The sequence below is a fragment of the Zosterops lateralis genome (assembly GCF_965231275.1).
Source record: "Zosterops lateralis genome assembly, chromosome: 5".
In the NCBI taxonomy this organism is placed as follows: domain Eukaryota; kingdom Metazoa; phylum Chordata; class Aves; order Passeriformes; family Zosteropidae; genus Zosterops; species Zosterops lateralis.
The window spans coordinates 23,437,639-23,455,279 of NC_139766.1; the positions used below are offsets into that span (position 1 = coordinate 23,437,639).

Genomic DNA, 17,641 nt, shown 5'->3' on the forward strand with positions numbered 1-17,641 from the left:
CCCAGTCTGGAGAAAAATCCTAAAAATAATTTTAAAAAGCAGATGAAAGTTTACAAGTCTTTGATCTTAATTTTATAGCCCTGATTATATTTATCAACACATCCTATATTGCTAAGGTCTACTTCAAATGCTAAGTATTTGTTGTAGTAACTTCCAGTCAGTGCTCAATTTTATTTTCTCTTCAGGATGTATTTTCGTTAAAGCTCTCTCCAGAGATTTTTATAAGAGCAACATCATATACAGACAAAGTTATTCTTCACTGATTGCCTGAAAAAGCACCTAACCTTGAAATGCAACATATCAAACATATGACTGTTGTGAAATGACTCAGTCAAACATATGAGGAACATTAAGTGCCGTCATGCTGATTTAAAGCCACACAAAAAAAGACCTAGCTCTGTAGAAATTGGTATTACAGCTGTGCAGTAATAGCTGATTGCCTCTTACTGACACAGTAGCATGCTTGCTAAAGGAAAACAGACTGTGTTGAAGACACAGTAACAATCATCCCATTCTCACTAGGTGAAAGTCCCAGTCAAATTATCAGACAAGTTTAAAAGCAAACAAGTGAAGTCACTTTTCCCATACATGCATTAAACCTGAATTTACTGATGCATATACCATGGAGGCTTACGAAGTACAAATAAATCCAAGAAAAAAATTGATAAATACATGAAATAAAGTTCTGTTGAAAGTTGTTACGAACATGAGTCAGCAGACTTAAAAAATCCTTAAATCAAACTTCTGGAAGCCAAAACTGACCATTGTGAGAATTATAATGCGTTATAGTGACCTTCGACTTAAACATGTGTGACCATTCCGATGTTCTTAAAATGTAACTGTATTTATCACATGTCAATGACCCTTGATTGATGCCACCATAATATGGAATTTTCATTAAGATGTTCTTGTAAGAAAATTACTTTTTCCAGCAGTATTCTTGTTAATAGTCAACTCTGAAGATTCTCTGATTTCGTGGCTTTGGGTTTTTTTTATTTTACTTTTACCAAAGTATATTATAAGCAGGTAATTGCTGAAAGCACGATATGAACACTTACCCGTTTGTCCAGTGTTCTTTCCCTTACAAAGCCAAGCAGCTGGTCATTGACTAGAGAGAGATCTCTCTTGCCCGCGGTGATAATTGTAACAATAACATCATGTCGAATGGCTTCTTCTGGGTCATGTGATCTAACCTTCAAATACTCTGTTATGAGCAGAAACAAAGAGATGCTTGGCTTTTTTTTTTTACATAGGTGTGATATATTCTGATTTATTAATAATGTTTAATCAATTAAATGTCAGTCATATCACAACCATGTAACCTATTAAATATAGAACTACCCACAGGAAACATCTGTTCCAATGTTTTTCTATGTTAAATAAAAAACATTTTCATAGCTGTAAATATCAGAAGAATACAGGAGTAACATCTTATATGATAACCTCATTTACAAGCAGCAATAAAGTGAAATAAAGCTGACTAGAATATATTGTAAGTAAAAGGGGGTGAGGGAACAAGAAGAAAAAAAGAGAAGAAACTCTCATTCCCCATGAGTAAAAACGTAAATAATAAATCAAAAATACTGACAATGGTTTGCATCAAAAAACTGCAGTATTTTCAGTTAAGCCTGAAAATCTTCTCATAGTTAAAATGATACTGTAGACAAAGAAGAATTTTCATAGTTTAGATCAGCAAAAAGGCATTTTCTGAACTCAGTGGAACATAGTAGTGGGGACCTCAGCGACTAGTTTAGAAAATAAGTCAGGATGCTGCACAACATTTACTTTGTCTCATCCAAGGTTTCTTTAGAACTTGAAATTACTTTAAAATTCATTCTGCAATGGCTAGTTTCTTAACAACTCACTCTGACAAAGTCCACATAAAATCACACACTCCTCTTTCTTATAACTAGGACTTGTCTTCAACAGAAATCAATTACTCAGCAGATACCTCTTTCATTCAGCATCAAGCATTGTCTTGATACATTTCAGAACTATACTGCTATGTACAAAAATAGTTACACAGTTCCTTGCTCATTTTGTAGATTATTCCAAACCCCTGTATGAACATCTCACCAGTGAGGTCTTTTGCTAAGTCTGGATGGTTCATTAAACAATGACTGGCGAATTTCACACTCTCTAATCTCACAGGGACATGAATATCATTGAACCTAGAGGGATAGAAGATGATGAATGTTAATTTTTAATTAGCTTTGCAAATCAGCATTGTTCTCTATGTAATAACATGTGTTGATAATACGTTCTGTTAACTATTAGAATACTTTGGCAAAATTAGAGAATATAAATGTTTTGAGTTTATCTCCATAATGTACCTCATATAAGTATTTGTTATTTCTTGTAAATTCAGTCAGAACTAAAATTAATGAATGAATATGGTGTCTGTGGATAAAATGTTGTCCCAGTGGATTTTGCCCACTGACTTCTCAACACGGTTCTCCATACAATGTCAATTTTGTGTGTGCGTATATACATACACACAAAATCAGAGAAATGCAAATTAGCATCAAACAGGAACCATTTGAAAACATTCATTTTTTAAAAAACTGTGAACTTCTGCATTTACGTAAAAGAAAGTATCCCTTCACTCAGAAAGGTAAATGCCAAGCAAAACAGAGTTGCAGATACAGCTGAACAGCATGAAATTTCAGACAATGCTGGCATAGCTGTTGTGTAAATTCTGCTATGCATATAATGTGTTGTCTATCTAACTTATATGCCTGTAGCTGATAGTAATATAGCAGCAGTCCTTCAGGACTCCTCCTTCTAAAATATAACTGTAGGCAGTTTCCTGCTTTGAAGATTTAATAAAGTAACTTGTTCAAATACAAACAGTTACATCCTCTAAAAAGACAATGAAAAATGCAATACTGAAAGAAAAGAGAAAAAAAGAACATAAAAGAAGAACAGAAATCCAGAATTCTATCCCATTTCCTTACCGCCCAAGAAAGCACTGCCAAAGAGGTCGATTTTGCGTGGCCAGATCAGAATCTTTGGAGCCAAAGAGTTTCGCCAGAAGTCGAACAACAGCCAAACGTTCTTCTCCATCATTGCTCTAAAAATCAAAACATGGAAACTGTAAATCATTATCCATAATTACCCGTAATACCTCAGTAATAATTTTATTTCTGTTTTGTGAACAGTTAGATTAAGAACTGAGTTTGAAAATATTTCTGATAATCCTAATTCTCTTTAATTATCTTATTGGATTAATATGAGGCAAAATATACAAATACCTATTAAGCTAATGTATTACAGACACTGAATGAATGGCTCTGCTTTGAAAGGACCTTCTCTCTGAGGAATAAAAACGCATACACAATACTGTAACGTACACCTCACAATAATAACAATTATTGTTTTGTTTTAAAACATTTCTTGTGTTTTAAAACTATTTTATGTGTGTGAAAAAGATGCCAATTAAGATGTTATGAACACATGTGCACTAATGAAAGCTACATGTAATTTCACCAAACACCTATTTCTTAGTTACTTCTGTTTGCTGCAACCACAGCCTATATGTACATCCACATATACAAAATTATTTCTCCTGTCCACTTACAATCTTAGGAAAGACAAACAGCTTTTTATTTAAAACCCTCACAGACTTCCAAATCAGGATAAATTAAATATTTTCAAGGATTCAAAAGCAGTCAGCTGACTTATTAGCTGACAATAACAAATCTGATAAAATATTAGGAAATACTCCCCCTATTATTAAAACATTATTTAATAGAAGAAAATTCTGCAAATCAATACTGAAGCTAACACATTTGCATTTCATAAGATAAGACAACCACAGCCTAATTACTTTATAAATTCTGGGTGTAATCCAAAGATTAAGTACATAAAGCTTTTGCATTAGACTGCATTAATTTATCATTATAATGATTATATATATTTTGTGTGCATAATACATGTTTGCAAGCACAATAAGTACATAATTGCATACAAATTACCAGTATCCCTTCTTTAATATTATATTTCTCTTCAAAATAAAGCAATAAATACAGAATTTTTATCCCCCTAGCAGAATACTTATTAAATCTACAGTTCTGCACTTTTAATATCCCCACAAATTTTACTGATTGTCCAAAGCTACACTGTAACCCACCTTCAGCTTGAATTCCAGCTGTGGCATGACAGACAGCAGTAAGTGAGGATCTATGGCAAAAAGCTCTTGTATCAAGTCAAACACATGTTCTGATAAGTCACTTACTGAAGACTTTCCCAGTACCAGAACCTGGTTAAAAAACTAAAATACAAACGGTATTATGTAGTATATTTTGTTTCATTAATGCAAACATTACTTTAAAAAGTGATTTTAACATAGTATCATTAATGGTCTTTTACTAATGGAAGGCACTCAAAGCACAATTTCTCCATTACATCAAAGCATTTCACCCTTACAGTTTTGGGTCAAGCAAATTACAAACATCCTTCTCAGTTCGCTTCTATTAATTCTATCAAGATAGCTTAATACATGACAATTTGATAATTTCAAATCTTAGTAACCATCTCCTAAGCAAAATTAATGGATAATAAAAGAACCGTTAACTTAAAATGCATATTCATCCAGTAGAACGTTGACAAAAAAAGTTAGTACTTCTAAAAAAATTTTCTTATCATTGAAACCCAATCCAACTGAAGATCATCAAATGCTGAAAATAAAGGTTCTTTGCTTCAAATCAATTTTAAAAATGTCAGATGTCTCTATGTTACGCCTTGCAGTATTTGATGGGTAATGTATTATGGTCATTAGTGATCTAAGAGAAACAAACTGAAGTAAGTCTAAATTATGAATTATTTATTTTTGGATTTATATAAAGTATATTAAAATTTAATACTTCTTATTAGGTATTGTGGGTTAATATTTAACCAGGGCAAATGCAATAGCAAAAAAGCTATTATACACTTGAAAAAGAAAGTAAGGAGAATAGTATTAAATCAGCTCAAACCTAACTTTATGTGCTATCCTGTTTCGATATGACTAACTCTAAAAGCTTAAAAATCTGTGGGAATTGGAATGTGGTAACTGTTAGTGAGACTCCTTGAGCTTTTAAATACTTACTGATTAATCTTTTATGAACCTGCCTAATTCCCTTTTAAACTACTCTGAATTTTATTAATTTTATTGGCTTCAGCCCCAAGGAAAGGCAACAGAGTGGATCAGACCACATTCATCAGAGGCTGCAGTAGCTGTATTAATAGGCAGAACATACAACATTCCCATTCAACAAGAAGGAATTATAATTTGAATTCCTGTAAAAAGCATAGTTCTTTTACTCTTTCTGACTACAAGTCATAGCAAATGTAGGAGGGGAAAGAAAATGTAGCAGAGTTGGCAGCTTAAAATGCTTTATCCTAAAGCTTGGTATGAAATGAGGCTGTCTGGTTACTGGACATATGAAGTACTAATAATTCCTCTTGTTGTTACAGAAATTTTGGTGGTCACCATTTTCACAGCCAAGATTTAGTTTTAACATTAGACTGAGATGGATAAAAATTAATTTCCTCTTAGCTTATTTGAAATCCTCCACACACTTAACAACCAAGCCAACAATATCCTATTTGGAAAATTGTAGTAGCTTCTACAAACAATATTTAAAAGGATAAAAATGCCCATCAAATCTCCAATAAATCATGACAGTAACAAGAACACTTGTTACTTGCAAGTAACATGGATTAATTAATTTACATACATTGGCAATACACGGTTCAATGGTCTGGACGGTCCTTTTCAACAGGACTTTTGCAAGATCAAATGCTTGTTTGTTAAGGTTCTGAAATAAAGAAAATATAATAAAATTTCATAAAGTTTTCACATGCAATAATAAATTTTGAAGAAACATTATTATACCTCCATACTCTGAAAATTTACATGCACCAAATTTGGCACTGAAGAATGAATGAATTTAAATTAATATTTCAATGTGATTTTGTTTGCCCCTCATATACTCATTAAAGGTACACTCTGTAGCAAGTTCAGCCTTTTCTGAAAAATAAAACTGCACTGACTTCTCCACAGACTGTACCATATGCTCTGAGACAGCCCACAGTGAGACTACATGAAGTACCTACAGTTGGGCAGAGTTAGCAGTTAACTTTCCCAGTAAGCATTTGATTGTAACATGACAAATCTGAAAACTGTATATATTGCTCTTGAGCAAGAAAAAGAATGTAACTGCACATCTGAAAAACTTGACTCTCCAACTCTGTACAAATCCCATAAGCAGTAGCTCTCATCATCTAAGGATTAACGCAGCTTTGGAGGGAAAAAATAGATATGGATGAGCTGATGGCCCTGAAAACTACAAATCACTGCAGACAAAATGCAGGTAAAGCCTATGGTGACTGATTCTTGGAATTTGGTGGTTTTTGGCAAGTCTACATTGAGAACAACTCCCTCATGTTCTTTTAACTAACGGGATGACAAAGACAGTTCATCAACAGACAGTAAAGAGAAACAAGTGGCCAAAGGCTAAGACAAGTATTTCCTCAGTCACTGAAGCACTAAACTTCTCATTATAGAAGACAGACATATTTGCCTGAATTCCTCTTTAAAAAATATCCCAACACTTTCTCCCCAAATCCAGCTATGATGAAATCTTGTTGACTTGTATGCTGGTAATAAACTAAAAGACTGCCAATCTCAAACTTTAAAATACATTTTCTATGGATCTTCAATACAGTTTCTTCCACACAACAACCCAAATACACAAAGAAACGCAAAACACCACAACACCAAAGAAACAAACACCAAAATAGCCTAGGAAAGTAATATATAATTTGATAAAACAAATAATCAACTATTTCAACTATTAGGAGAAAAGAAACTCTGTGGGTCTGGATTACCCATGCTGTAGAACATGCAGGAGAAAATAGAGATTTTTAACACATGAAAATGTTTTTAAGGAATAAATAAAGTAAGACTGGGAAGAAAAATATTCATTGAATAGCACTACTTTTGAGGCCATAGGTCAAAATGTGAGCAGAATGTGACATGCTGCTGCTATGGAAAACCTGGATTTACTAGATGAGAGTCACATTAGCATACAAAGAGAACAATGTACACCACACCATCACTTCACTACAAATGGATGTACAAATTAATATAATCTAAATTCGGAGGTAGACTGTATATCATGTCTAATTAAAAAACCAAAACCAGACTGTATTATCTAAAACACATTATTTCAGCTTCTTTACAAAGACAAACTTCCATCAAGTCTTGCCAGAGTGATATTTTTCTTATGTCATAGCAGAGAATGACTGGTATTTGACTGTTCTGCACAGACCTGGAAGTATTGCTATTGTACGCATTCTACAAGAAAATCAACTATGCTCTTAAGGCTACAATGTTTCTGATTTACATATCTAAAGACAATAATCACAGAACTTCCTTGGAGATCTGCTCATGAAAGGAGAACATAGTTACAACAGTCAAACTCTGCTGTGCAAAACAGACAAAACTTCATGCCTTTTTTTTTTGGTGTTTTTGGTTTTGGTGGTTTTGGTGGTTTTTTTGGGTTGTTTGGTTGGTGGTTTTTTTTTTTTTTTTTTTTTGGGTTGGTTTGTTTGTTTGTTTGTTTGTTTGTTTTGAGCTACCACGATAAAGCAGTTGTTTAAGGGCTGTTGTTACAGGAAACAAAGTAACGCAGACTGACATATTGACCAAATTACAATACTGAGCATAGACTAAGGATATTATTTGCTCAATCATAACCAAGAGCCGGCAAGGTGACAACAGTCCTTTAAGTGATATTAAATATGGATTACAACCCAATATTTACACCAAGTTTATCTCCCTCTTTATCAGAGCCTTGCTTGAGAATTTTCTTCATTAGGCAAAACCATAACAACCGTAATGTTAAAGGATCACATTCATTTTTACTTTGCCTAAATCAAGTAGTCACAACACTGTTAAGTTGTACAATATTTTACTGGGCCTTTGTACCCTCAGAGCAATGTCCACCCATTGTTAATAGCATCACCTCAGATTGCCACTCTCTACTTCCATTCCTCTGATCAACTGCCTATAATTCATCATAAGCAGCTTACAAAGAACAGTGTATTTTCACAAGGACTCATACGAGGCCTCCTGTTAGCAGTTTCAATAAGACATCATCCCACTCCTGTCAATAAAAATGATTTGATAGAATGGTATTCCTGCCTCATGATTATGACAGAAAGAATGCAAACTCATCTCTGACAACAATACTTTTATAAACTTGATGAGATTTCACTAGTAAATGACAACAGCCACAACTTAGTCAATCCCATGCTACACATTTCCATGAATTCTCTCTCTTTATGCAACCAAATCAATATTCCCTGTTTTTATGTACTAATTTAATTATGTAGTCATGGACGGACCTGCCTCATTTTTGTTATTGTTTTAAATTAACAAATGAAAAAACAGAAACACATACTTGGTAATCAGAGCACAGCTCATCTGCTGTAATTAATAACTGAAACTTATACTACTCCATACTATTTTTGTTAAGTACAGGTGTTTTAGAAAGGGAAAGCGTAAGGCACCACCAGCCTTCACCTCATTTTCTCTTATTTCACAGCTAAAGGAATGTGTCTATTCTCTGTTTAAATTTATTAAGTCATTACAGTGAAGGTACTTTAAAATCTCAAGTGTAGACCCAGCGATCCCCTCTTCAAGGAACATAAAATTCTTCTAGGAAGGGGAATGTTTGTGTGTTTCATGTCACTTTGTTCCTTATAAGGGAATAAAATGAAGAAAGACAATGGAAGGGGTGGGAAGCACAACTAGGAAGGTACAGTGAAGTCTGACTGGCAAGCTGAGGAGAACAGCAAGACACCACAGAAGTCTTGGGAATATGTTACCCCATCCCTTCTTTGTTTTACGTTCAAAAATATTAAAGATCTTCTCTATTTAAAAAGCCCCAACATATCCCAAAAGTAAACCAACCAACCACCTACAATGTTCAAGATACAATGTTTTCCTTTTATATTTGCCTGAGAACACTTTATTTATGTTTCAGCACAGAGATCCTGAGGTGGCACAATCTCTTGGTATCAAATAATCTAGACAGAGCTAATCTACAGCACCAGGTAATTCCCAAATGAATGTGAGAAAATAAAACAGTCATGACAGCTAAAGTGTTAAAGAGCTAAACAACATGCAAAAGGCAGTAAGAATTATTGTTATTATAACAGTATACTATGATAATATTTTACTTGGCAGACCTTGTGTGCAGGAATGAGGTTAATCAAAATTGAGTCCAGCAGCTCCTGAGTTACTCCATCGCCTTCCATGATGATAGAACTCATCAAATCCAGCATATGCATTTGTACCTTCTGGTTGTGGCTATTACTAAGACCATAAAGAATATTATCAATATCGAATTCTCAGACTTATAAATACTAACAGTACAATCAAGAAACAACATCTTCTCTTGTCCAGTTTGCTATCCCCTACACTCTCCACATCTCAAAATTATTTTATGCACCTTTCCTCTCTCATAGAAAGGTTCAAAAATGTAGAATAACCTAGCTCTGCTTTAAGAGAATCAAAATAAAAAAGGACAATTACAGCCAATACAAAAATGTAGATAAACCAATCACAATGAAGTATACTGCTGTAACGTGGACAACAAATTTTAAAACACATCTACTTTTAGACACACACACACACACACCCCTCCATAATATCAATAGTTGACAGGCATTTGCTTTCTCAGCAGCTCTTCATTTAGGGAAATAAAGACTATTGTTCAAACATATTTATCTGTAGACTATGTAATGATTAAGTCTACCCCAAACCTGATGATATTTTGACAGTTAAAATAATGGAAGTGATTCAACTTACTTGATAACTGAAAAAAGAGTCCTAAAAAGCTGAATAAAAATTTCATTGCAATCTTCCAACTCAAAGCAGATGTTGTAAGACTTGACCCAAGCTAAATTCTAAAACAAAAATTAGGATATTTAGGCTAGTACAACTTCACATTAAGTAATATAAACATAATCATGTTAGCAATGGGGTTTTTTCCTATTTAAGGAAAAATAACATACAGTAGATGTAAATCCTTTGGGGAAAGACAGTGGACATTTGCTTTGCATATAAAGAGTTCCTAAGACAGAGATGCTCTGCAAGATATATCCAGAAAAAGCTAAGTACAGAATGATCTGATTTCTTAAGTATAAAAGCCGATTGACAGAACTTGTTAATATAATAAGACTTTTTTTTCTTCATGCTATAAAATTATATAATTTTAAACATCATGTTTTAAACATCAAATATCTTGTTTATAAAAGCAATACTATTTCTAAAAGCACACTGAACCCTACCACTCAGTTCTTGTCAAGAGCATGGTTTTGCAATGTTTTTAATGCAAAAATCTTACATTCCTCCTCCGATCACCAATATAGGCCCATTTACATTTCAATCAGCATTTGAAATTTTCTCTCATGATAAAAACCCCCAATGTATGGAATTGTAAGATAAAGGCTAAATTTCAATAAATGTCAACTGTTTTAACATGTCCTCAACTACAGACTGACAAACTTATTAAACACAAACAGCATTTTAAGTACTAAAAGAAGCAATTCACTAAACTTTAATGAGAATGGTGTGATCTACTGAATAAAGAAATTTGCCAGGCATACTTGTGCATCAGGAGAACAACTTATTACACTTCTTAGGCTTACAGAGCTAATACCATCTACTGAAAGTTATAACTATTTTATTACCTCTAACAAGTAAAAGTATCTGTTAAATTGAGGGCTCTTCGTGTCCTCCAAGCCTTTTAATTGTCTTGTAATAAACAAGAATATGTCCTGTCAAAAAACAAAGTTTACAAGCTTGATACAACAGAAAGTAAAAATGCAACCATTTTCAAACTCATAATGTGAGAACATGAGATTGTCTTTTTTAGGCACTGACAGAAAGCTATCATCAACACAGATACTGGCCATCTAGCATTCCATTACATATCTCTGGCCATTAAGTATTACACTGACTTACAGGATTAATGCAGCTTCTCTTTAACAAAACTAAGAATCAGTATACACGGGAATAAAAACATTTTTCTGTTGGTTTTTGGAGTTTTTTGTTTGGGGAGAGGACTGTTTGGTTTGTTTGGGGTCTTTTGGGGGGAGAGGGCGGTTTATATTTTTTTCAGTAAGAATAAGGAAGATTTTATGAAGCATTTTTTACCTTAAGTTTGTCATGGGAAGTATATGGAGCTTCAGGAGCATAGATACGAAAGATATCAGCCAAGCAACATGCTACAAGGAGGCGCACATCTTTATTGGGATTCCTGAGGAAGAATTCAGATGCAAGGTGCAAGGCTAATGGGAGATACTGCTGCTTCTCATCTTCTGAGTCCTGGTCCATATCCATGAAGGTTTTTACCACCATCTGAAAAACATTGAGAAAAAATATATTTCCTTCTGCTTTTATTCCTTTTTACTAAACAAGACTTTTAAAAAGGATGCAGTGCTATCAGTACATGTTCTACTGCATAATCACAATTAGTACTTGAATTTCTTTGTTAGGACAAATATGGAAGTGTTAATCTGATACTTACAGGTTTATTAAACTTGGTATTTTAGATTAAGACACTGAAAACCACGTTGCAGTTCCGCTTATTTTGTCAATCTTGACCTGAGGTGCAGCAGAGAAACTGCTGTGCACAGATGAGATTGGAGATGGCAGCATCTCTCCCTCAAAGCAGTCCCATTGCAATTCCAAGAGAGGACTCACCTCAGTATGAATGGTGCAAGGGGCTGTAAGCCATCTGGCCTAACACATGGCTACAGTACAAAGCAGCTGCTTTAGAGCGGTGCCAGGACTAGAGGAGCCTAAGAGGCCACTCTTAATACTCTGCCTCTGTTGAGGCACAGACCTCACAAAGTACTTTACACATGCATGATAATCTTTCCATCTAGTTTAAGCAAACTAGATACTGGATAATTTAATCCCTTGTGTAAAAAATAAGTCTTAACACTGCAGATCTCTCTTTCTGCATATTTAGAGCTGCATCTTTAGCCTTATTAACATAATGTAAAAAATTAACCACATGGTTTCCTTGTTTCTTCTAGCACAGCTAAGAACTATTAATTCCTATGAGATGCCACCAAAATAGTTTATTTTTAATTATTATATAACCCTAGTTAATTGAAACTTCTCAACATAATGATCTGGCAAAGCTGAAAGTAAAAGTTTAGTATGAAGAAGAAATTAAAAGTTGCATATTTAACTTTTGCAATAGTGTTTGTTAAAGGATGAGAATGACTTCTAGGATGTCAGCACAGAACAGGCAAACATGCCAGAGACTCTTAGAATGACCTTTGTGAAATCAGTCTTTGTGTTCCATTCCTCCATGTTACTTGAGCATCCTTAGAGTTAAAACTGTGAAGGACAGCCACAACTGTACACCAATAGGATTTGGTACCCCCACTAAAGACACTGTATACACAGTGCACACAGTGAAGAGATTCAAGAGAGAACACAGAATGATAAATCTCGATGGGTCAAAAACACTTCTAAAATAATAACAGTAAAACACAAAAAGAAGACTGAGTTCACACAGCTAATAAATACATCTCTTACTCTAAGCAGATTTTTTTTGTTACAGTGTCATTCAAATGATTCTAGGGTTGCTTCTCCATTATTAAGCATGTCCCTGAATTCCAACTTCCTGAAAGTACTGTGTTTCAGCTTTCATTCCTTCCTGAGTTTTGAAATATAGTTTTGAATTCAGATCTTATAAATTAAAATAAACGTTTGACAGCAACCTCTCCTACAGTACATTACTTAAAAATCCTCCTCCATTTCTAGTAATGTACAAATATAATCCAATTTGCCACAAAGACAAAAAAGAAGAGACTAGAGAGGAGAAAAACCCTACACAACAACAAACAGAGAAAAAGAGAACTTTACATTTATAGCCCAAGAAAACACAAACTGTGTCTTATTTGTTTCCTTAAAAATATTCTTAAGCTATGTTTTAAAGCCCTAGCTGAAAGCACAAAACCATTCTTCTACTGACAATTCAGGTCTGCCTGTTACAGGGCCATTTGTTGCTGTGTCCTGGGGTGCATCAGGCACAGCATCCCCAGCTGGTCAAGGGAAGGGACTGTCCTGCTCTGCACTGCACTGGGGTAGCCTCGCCTGGAGTCCTGGATGCAGCCAGAAACTGATCTGCTAATGAAACTGAAAACCTGAAATAAACTCTATAGATATAAAAGGCTAAAGTCCAAGTAATCTGAGGTTTTGAATGTCCACACTGGAAACCACTCATTATCACGCTAAGACAGTTTTTATTCCAAAAAATGTGATCAAACTGTAACAAGAACCCACCACTTTTTCAGATTACAGCAGTACTGTTTAACTGTTTAACATCTGGCTGTATAGTTGAAACTACCTAGAACACTAATATTAATTATATATAAAAAGCATACAGACTTAGCATCTTTCACAACAAAAATCTGTTAGTATACTCTGTGCAAAAAGCAAGAGACATACAAATATTATTTAATAATATTAATGTCTCATCATCCATTCCTTTCCAATTAGGCAGTCAATTAAAACACTAATTCTAGCAAATGTAAACAGAATACAGCTATGCACATTTATGATTAAATTCATTCTTCATCACTTTTGATTGAATACATCTCCATTAATTTGTCACATACTGGTACTTTACTTAGCTTGAAAAAAATAATTATTATAACTATCCTAGAAATTGACATTATTTCCATTTTTACCAGAGTACCCTGAAATTCTAATTATCAGAGCAAAATTTTATTCTCCCAGGCTCTGCAAATAAGTGAAATGATCAGACTATATAACACTGAAGAAATGCAAATGCCTTTATTCGAACCAACAAGAACAGCTACATGAAGACTGCTAAAGTCACTCCCAACATGTTATGAACATACTGAAAACTGGAAATTTGAAACTTTCAAGAAAGCGTTCACCTGACTGTATCAGCCATACAGTGTGTAAGCCAGTCACTCTGGGTTACCCTTTCACCCACTGGAGAGAAATACACACACCCTGAGTTCAAGCACAGATGTCTATGATGATATATACAGACGCTGGCTCAGTTTTGCCCTGAAATTCTGCACCAAGCATGAAAGCAGGTCAGTGTGACTAGAGGCCTGAAACGAGGCAAGATGAACAATATCTGCAGCTTCTTGTGAGACTGTCAGCCTTTGGACTGCATTGAAACATACACACGAGGTTGCCAAAGGGCTGTTCACACACTGCCCACATCTCCCATGCAGCTTTACATGTGGCCTGTTTCCAAAGACTAAATCAGCATGGTAGCTTGCCCTTATGTGACTCAGCTGTGGCTCTTGTGCAAGAGCTATGCCTCAGACAGGAATACTGAACTTTAGCTGTTCAGATCTGCAGGATTTAGGAAAATGGTTTGCTAGATCAGGAAGCCCATCTACTGCTGAAACATACTGATGACTCCAGCAATACAGGGGGGAGAGACACATGAACGCACACAGAGGACAGGGCAGTCACTATAGACAGCAAAAAGACTCAAACCAGCAGCTGCAGAGAGGAAAGAAGCAGGCAGATACAGAAAAGCCTTGCTGCAGTTGGCAGGACAAGCATAAACCTCCAAGCCAGTCACAGCAGGGGGAAGGCGTGTACATGTTGCATTTGTTTTACTGTTCTTACACCAGCTTATTCACAGGGCTCCAAAGCAGTAACATTTAACAACCCTTGGCTTGTTAAAAGACCACGGAAAATACTCAGTATTTTAAAAAAATCTCTTTGCAAAGACTGAAAGAAGAAATTCAACAATTGAGAGAATTTGATACCATTTGTTGTATGGTATCAGGGATGATACTGTAAAGTAACTTCAGTACTTGGATTAAATACAAAAGATATTTGTAAGTAAAACTTAACCAAATGGATGCAAACCCAGATAACAAACACTTCAAGAGCTAGAACGATTCAAGGAGAGATGCCAAGAAAAGGCTGAAATCACAGCAGACACAAATAATGCAACTCTGTCATCAGAGTGTTTTTACACCTTTCCTGACATGATTTATGCAGTGTATAGGTGATCTTTACCATTAACTATTAACAATAAATTATATTTTTATCTCAGTTCTCACAGCAAAGCATAGCAAAATGTTTCAGATGTGTCTCTGAAAAAAATACTTCTATGTAGTGCAGATTTAGGATGAGAAGTCTTTGTCAGCCTCAGAGTCTTATTTATTATCCAGAAGCCTCAAACAAACATGGAAAAGAGACATTAATGCGTGAAGAAAAAGGAAAGAAAAATACTAAAATCAGGAGGACCAGATGGTTGTTATTTCAAAATCTTTAAATTCCTGACAAATGAAATCACAAATATAGTAACACAGGTTTTACTGCCTTTTCTTTAAACAGCAAACAAGGAAAATAATCCCAAATAACAAACTATACACACACACTGCACCACCACCCCAAGCCCAAACAAGGGAGCTACCAACTAAGCAGAAAGCACCAAATATTGATGTAATAATCAAGAAATTACATCTTGTCAATACACCCAACAGGCTGACATCAACAGAATTTTGTAATACAAACCAAACATGGAACAGGTAAGTAAATCCAGAAGTCAAGAAAAACAGGTTAACACATAAAAGGCAAATTACTTTGATAACCCCCATCTCAAAACAGCTCATACTTTTAATAAAGATAATCACTTTATGCAAGACTGACCATGACAAGAAACTTAGTTTGAGCATCAAGAACAGCCACACGGAAACTGAGGAGCTTGAAAGAGAAGAAAATTAGGCCAATATTGTCTCCTTAACCCCTTCCTAAAGTGATAAAATGAAAGAACCTTTTAGAACTAAATGGAATCATTTGTGCAGAAAGGTGTTATAACTGACCCTATTTCCACAAAAACCTGTGGCACGAGAAGTAGGAATTGATGGTGATGGGACAGTTACAGAATGGCAGCAGAGGACAGGATATTCTATGGTAAGAACAGAAATACCAAAAAATCACCATTGGTAAATTGTCATACACTTAGTGCTTAAATCCAACAACTTATGCTACTAAGACCTTACCTGCTGTCAACAACAGAAGAGAAGAAAGATGGACATTTAGTAAGCAATTGTAAAGAATTTATGAGGCAACAACAGGCTATGTACATGAAAACAACGAAAATGCAATTGCGGGACATGACAGAAGAAGGAAAGGAAATAAACAAGCAATACAACTCATTAAATGCCAAAAATACTAAATGCTGATTGGAAACACATTACTTAGTCCTGATTATCCTCACTAATTAAAACCAAATAATTTAAAATTACATAGATACAGAAAGTATTTGCCAAAGGAGCCTCGAATGCCTTTTGTTTCTAAGGAGACATTTACCAGACTGTGCTAATTAAAAACAACAGCTGAAAACCTCTCTTTGGGGCCAGTACTGTTTAATATCTTTATCAATGATCTGGACTAAGGGATTGGAAATTCACAGATGACACCAAGTTGGCTGGGAGCGTTGCCTGCTGGAGGGCAGAAGGCTCTGCAGAAGGACCTGGACAGGACAGACTGGTGGGCCAAGGCCATGGGGTTCAACAAGGTTCCCTTCCGGTTCCTGCACTTGTGTCACAACAAGCCCAGGCAGCGCTTCAGGCTGGGGCAGAGGGGCTGGAAAGCTGCCCAGTGGAAAAGGACCTGGGAGTGCTGGTCCACTGAACATGAGCCAGCATATGCGCAGGTGCCACAGAAGGTCAATGGCATCCTGGCCTGTGTCAGCAACAGTGTGGCCAGCAGATCCAAGGTAGTGACTGTCCTGCTCTGGTGAGGCCACACCCTGAATCCTGTTTCCGAGCCCCTCAGTTCAGGAAAGACGTTGAAGTGCTGGAGGAAGTCCAGAGAAGGGGAATACTCCATTTTCACTAGAAATTCTTTCATCTGTACTCTGACAAAACACTTAACTGGCTTTGGATAACTTGGGGAAAGGAAAAAGAAAATGAAAAGTTGAACAAAGGATGATAGAAAGCATATACACTCTGAAGGGCAAAGACTGCTTTCTTCTTTAGATATATCCTGCTCACCAGGTGAAGCCAACAGGGCTTCCAGATGTGACTGCAAATGTATCATGTGAGATGTAAGGTTGGTGCAGCAACAGCAATAGTAGCCACAACAGAGATACCCCCTGACTGGGCAAACAGTTTAACTGGCTATTCTGACCCTGGGCACCGACCTACACCAGGCTTTTCTCCGGCATTCTGGCCAAGTGACCAATCATAAGCTAACAAGTCACAGACTGGTAATTTACCACGATCTTCTCACTGGTGAAATAGCATATTCTGTATTATTTTACTCAGATCAAGCAAGTCAGGCTATTTACCAAGAACCTGGCTATTAAATCAATCTGACATATGTAAAAGCAGAAAGACTGATTACTATTTGCAATAAGAACAGTATATGGAGCAGATAGTTCATGGATTACCTGAAGTAACTTCCTTGATACACACTATTAACTATAAAATTAATTCAAATATCACTTAAATAGGACAAGTATTGTTACCAAATTGGGAGAGGGATTGTACAATTACCCACATATTATATCTTTGTAATCAACATGCAGTAGAATTCCAGTTCTATTGTAAAGCT

The 17,641-nt window shown here is 35.5% G+C and overlaps 1 protein-coding gene across 2 annotated transcripts in view; it reads right to left on the reverse strand.

Moving 5' to 3' along the window:
* PDS5A (PDS5 cohesin associated factor A) overlaps nucleotides 1-17,641 on the reverse strand; it is a 76,613-nt gene that overhangs the window by 34,569 nt on the left and 24,403 nt on the right. For both annotated transcript variants that reach the window (XM_083861149.1, XM_083861150.1), the window contains exons 3-11: nucleotides 11,213-11,416; nucleotides 10,747-10,833; nucleotides 9,863-9,960; nucleotides 9,241-9,367; nucleotides 5,721-5,801; nucleotides 4,133-4,273; nucleotides 2,958-3,073; nucleotides 2,077-2,171; nucleotides 1,059-1,204 (exon numbers count right to left, since the gene is read on the reverse strand). In XM_083861149.1, the coding sequence (XP_083717275.1) occupies nucleotides 1,059-1,204; nucleotides 2,077-2,171; nucleotides 2,958-3,073; nucleotides 4,133-4,273; nucleotides 5,721-5,801; nucleotides 9,241-9,367; nucleotides 9,863-9,960; nucleotides 10,747-10,833; nucleotides 11,213-11,416 (1,095 nt within the window). The remainder of the gene's footprint in view (nucleotides 1-1,058; nucleotides 1,205-2,076; nucleotides 2,172-2,957; nucleotides 3,074-4,132; nucleotides 4,274-5,720; nucleotides 5,802-9,240; nucleotides 9,368-9,862; nucleotides 9,961-10,746; nucleotides 10,834-11,212; nucleotides 11,417-17,641) is intronic.